Source organism: Odontomachus brunneus, unplaced genomic scaffold, assembly GCF_010583005.1.
Source record: "Odontomachus brunneus isolate Ranch 3 - 2012 unplaced genomic scaffold, Obru_v1 Obru_scaffold_182, whole genome shotgun sequence".
NCBI classification, from domain to species: Eukaryota; Metazoa; Arthropoda; class Insecta; order Hymenoptera; family Formicidae; genus Odontomachus; species Odontomachus brunneus.
In genome coordinates this window covers 56,190-59,209 of record NW_022639632.1, presented here as the reverse complement: position 1 = coordinate 59,209, position 3,020 = coordinate 56,190, and the positions used below count along the sequence as shown (strand labels likewise).

General features: G+C 40.7%; 1 protein-coding gene across 1 annotated transcript in view; it reads left to right on the top strand.

The window, feature by feature from the left end:
- Positions 1–2,820, top strand: part of LOC116851623 — a 4,169-nt gene extending 1,349 nt beyond the window's left edge. The window contains exons 2-3 of the mRNA XM_032831235.1: positions 2,378–2,558; positions 2,770–2,820. Coding sequence (XP_032687126.1) covers positions 2,378–2,558; positions 2,770–2,820 — 232 coding nt within the window. The remainder of the gene's footprint in view (positions 1–2,377; positions 2,559–2,769) is intronic.
- Positions 2,821–3,020: the final 200 nt, after the last annotated feature.

Genomic DNA, 3,020 nt, shown 5'->3' with positions numbered 1-3,020 from the left:
TCTCTCTCTCTCTCTCTCTCTCTCTCTCTCTCTCTCTCTCTCTCTCTTCTGTCGCCCCTCTGTATCCTGCAAGAAAGCTCACCCCGGCGAGTCCTTTTCCCTGCAAAGACATGCAAAGTAGAACGGCGGAACTCGACGCGCGCGCGAGAGGAGAAGGGAGAGAGAGAGAGATAAAGAGAGAAAGAGAGGGAGGGAGGGAGAGAACAAGAGAGAAAGAGCGCTCGAGAAAATTCTCCTCTTTCCGAAGCTTCTTCCCGGGAACGTTGTTACCAACACGGTCCTGAGTCTTCCCGTCGAGTATACGAGAGACCGGGAGATAGGTGGATAGTCGCGCAGGAGGGTGGGTAGCTGGCGGGAAGGAAAAACGAGAAAAAAAAAGGAAGCGGCAGCGGGAGAAAAGGGAGCACCGATATACGACGGCGAAAGGGGTCAGGGGGCTGGTCTTCGGCGTATATGCCGCGGATATGTACACCGACGCGACAGGTACATCGACGTACGTACATACACCGCGTACACACATGTATACATATGCACATATACACGGTCGTAGACGTGAGATTCACGCGTGTGGCCGTGTACACGTGCGCGTCGTACGTGAGGAGGTTCTACCACCCGCGCAACGGACGGAACCGGCGGGGTCTCCCGTCTTATGTTGCACAACATTGGCCGCCATCATTGGAGCAAGCCGGGTGGAATTAATTTGAATGTTTTTTGAGCGGCACGGCCCGGGGGCCTCCGTCTCGCAAGAAGCGCCGTCGACCATCCCCCGCTGCCGACGCCACCGCCGTCGCCGTCACCGCCGCCTTTCTCAACCCCCGCGTCGCTTTCTGCTCCGCCGCGACCCGCCACGGCACCCACGGCTCGTAAATATACACCAATATTGCGTCCGCGCTATCCAAGAATACCGCAATTTATCTTTTCCTGCGCCGATCCGCGGGAATCTCGTTTTATTGGCCGACGACGCGAATGTCCCCGGTTGCGCGCACGATCGCCCGATGGAATTCCGGCTGATGGAATCCCGTCGTACGCGGCTTTCTTCTTCGGATGCTTCGATTCGAGATGCGTTTGCCGACAGAGTTTGAAAGACTGCAGGTCTTATTATTTTATTAAGTTACGAGCGCGCGCGATCGCGGTCATAAATCAGCCTTATTCGCGCCTCTCGTGAATGTTTCACCGCCTTTTGATAAGAAAAATATCATTCTAGCTAGGAGAAGCGAATAATCAGTTTACTTTCCTTTTTTTGGTTTTTCCTTGGTTTGTCTTCGACAAAGGATATTCTCTTGATAATAATCTGAAAATATACTCATCACTAAATTGTAGAAAACCTCATTACTATGTACTATGTACATATTACATAGTACTATACATGTATTATATACTATATAAAAGAGAATCTATTTTCTTTACAAAAATATTATGAAACTCTATTGAGAAAAAATGATTGGTTTGTCTTTACGTAGTAAACAAAGCCGAATTTTGGTTTTAATTTTATATTCTTTATTGAATGCTAAGCTCACTAGAATTCAGGATGTATTTTGAATAAAGAATAAGGCTAAACACATAGATATTTCCTCCTTCCTTCCCCTGTTACAAAAACTCTAAATATCCTAATTAATGACACATCAATTTAAAGCTTATGTCGAATAGATTTAAGTACGTCTCGATATTATTGTCACAGTCGTTTAGTAGATAAACAGTTCGAAATATTGCAATCCCCATAGCACAACTGTTTATTGAAATTGAAATTGCACACAAGTTTTTGGACCGTTTATCTATCAAACCATTACAAGAGTAATATTAAGATTTTATATTCTTAATATCTACTTGTCCTATATATAAGTTTCAAATGAACATATCTATTGGATTTATTGGAATATTCAAAGTTTTACAAAATCCCATGGAAAAGAATGGGCGAAACTTGGCTGCATTCTCTGATGTTTATAATGAACTTTCGATAGATTTGTGGATATATAAATTTATGGAATACTTGAAACACAAATACCGTTTGAAAGGTAAAAGTATTAATTCCCATACCTAATCCTAGACATTCTTATTGTTTTAGTTTTTAAATATGAATATTTAAGCTACCAAAACATAAAAATATATATATATATACACCTACACATATATTAAATGTATACATGTATTGAATATATACATATATTTTATGTTGAAAGTTTAAACATTCGTATTAAAAAGACCAAAACAAGAATAAAAGTCAATTTTATTTATTATTATTGATTTAAATGCAAGATGCATTTTTCTGTGCGTATATACGCGCTTAATTAATTTTTTTACGCATCTGTATTTTATAGAGAGCTTATAGTTAACATTATACGTGCAAATCACATCAGCTAATGTTAGGTCTCTGACGCAGGTCGCGCGTGGAACGAGGGAAGCGGACGCATCTAATGCTGCCGCTAAAATGGATAATGGAAGTGCGATGGAAATGCTGTATATCCGAGCTCTTACATATTATCCGACAGAATCTGATTACGGCATTCATCCCGCTAGGAGAATTCGACTATCGACGCTTCTATCATCTAATGCTGCGGAAGGTTGGAAGTTAATATCTTCAAATGCTGCTACATATGTCTTCATGCGTTAACTCGGACACATAGTGTTATTAGAAACAAGCACTTTTTCGTGACGGTAATAGTTTCACGATCGTAACACGAGAAAGAGAAAGAGAGAGAATGTCAATAATAATAACAATAAAATGAAATATTTTATTCATATTTTGATGCGGTCTTGGAATTATTTTACCAGGAAGGAAGATTTTTCAAATCCACGTGGCGCGATTTGAGGAAAATAAAATGAAGAAAGAACGTGTTCCAGTGTCACCTACGGAAACACAATCGAGACGTTAACGACGTGATAACAAAGAAACCATATCGAATATTTTGTATTTATATTTATTATACACCAATACAATAAATTGTACTAACAATATGTAACTATGTAGTTGAAAGTGTACTCCGTATACGGCCTTTGAATTATTCTACCAGAAAGGGAGACTC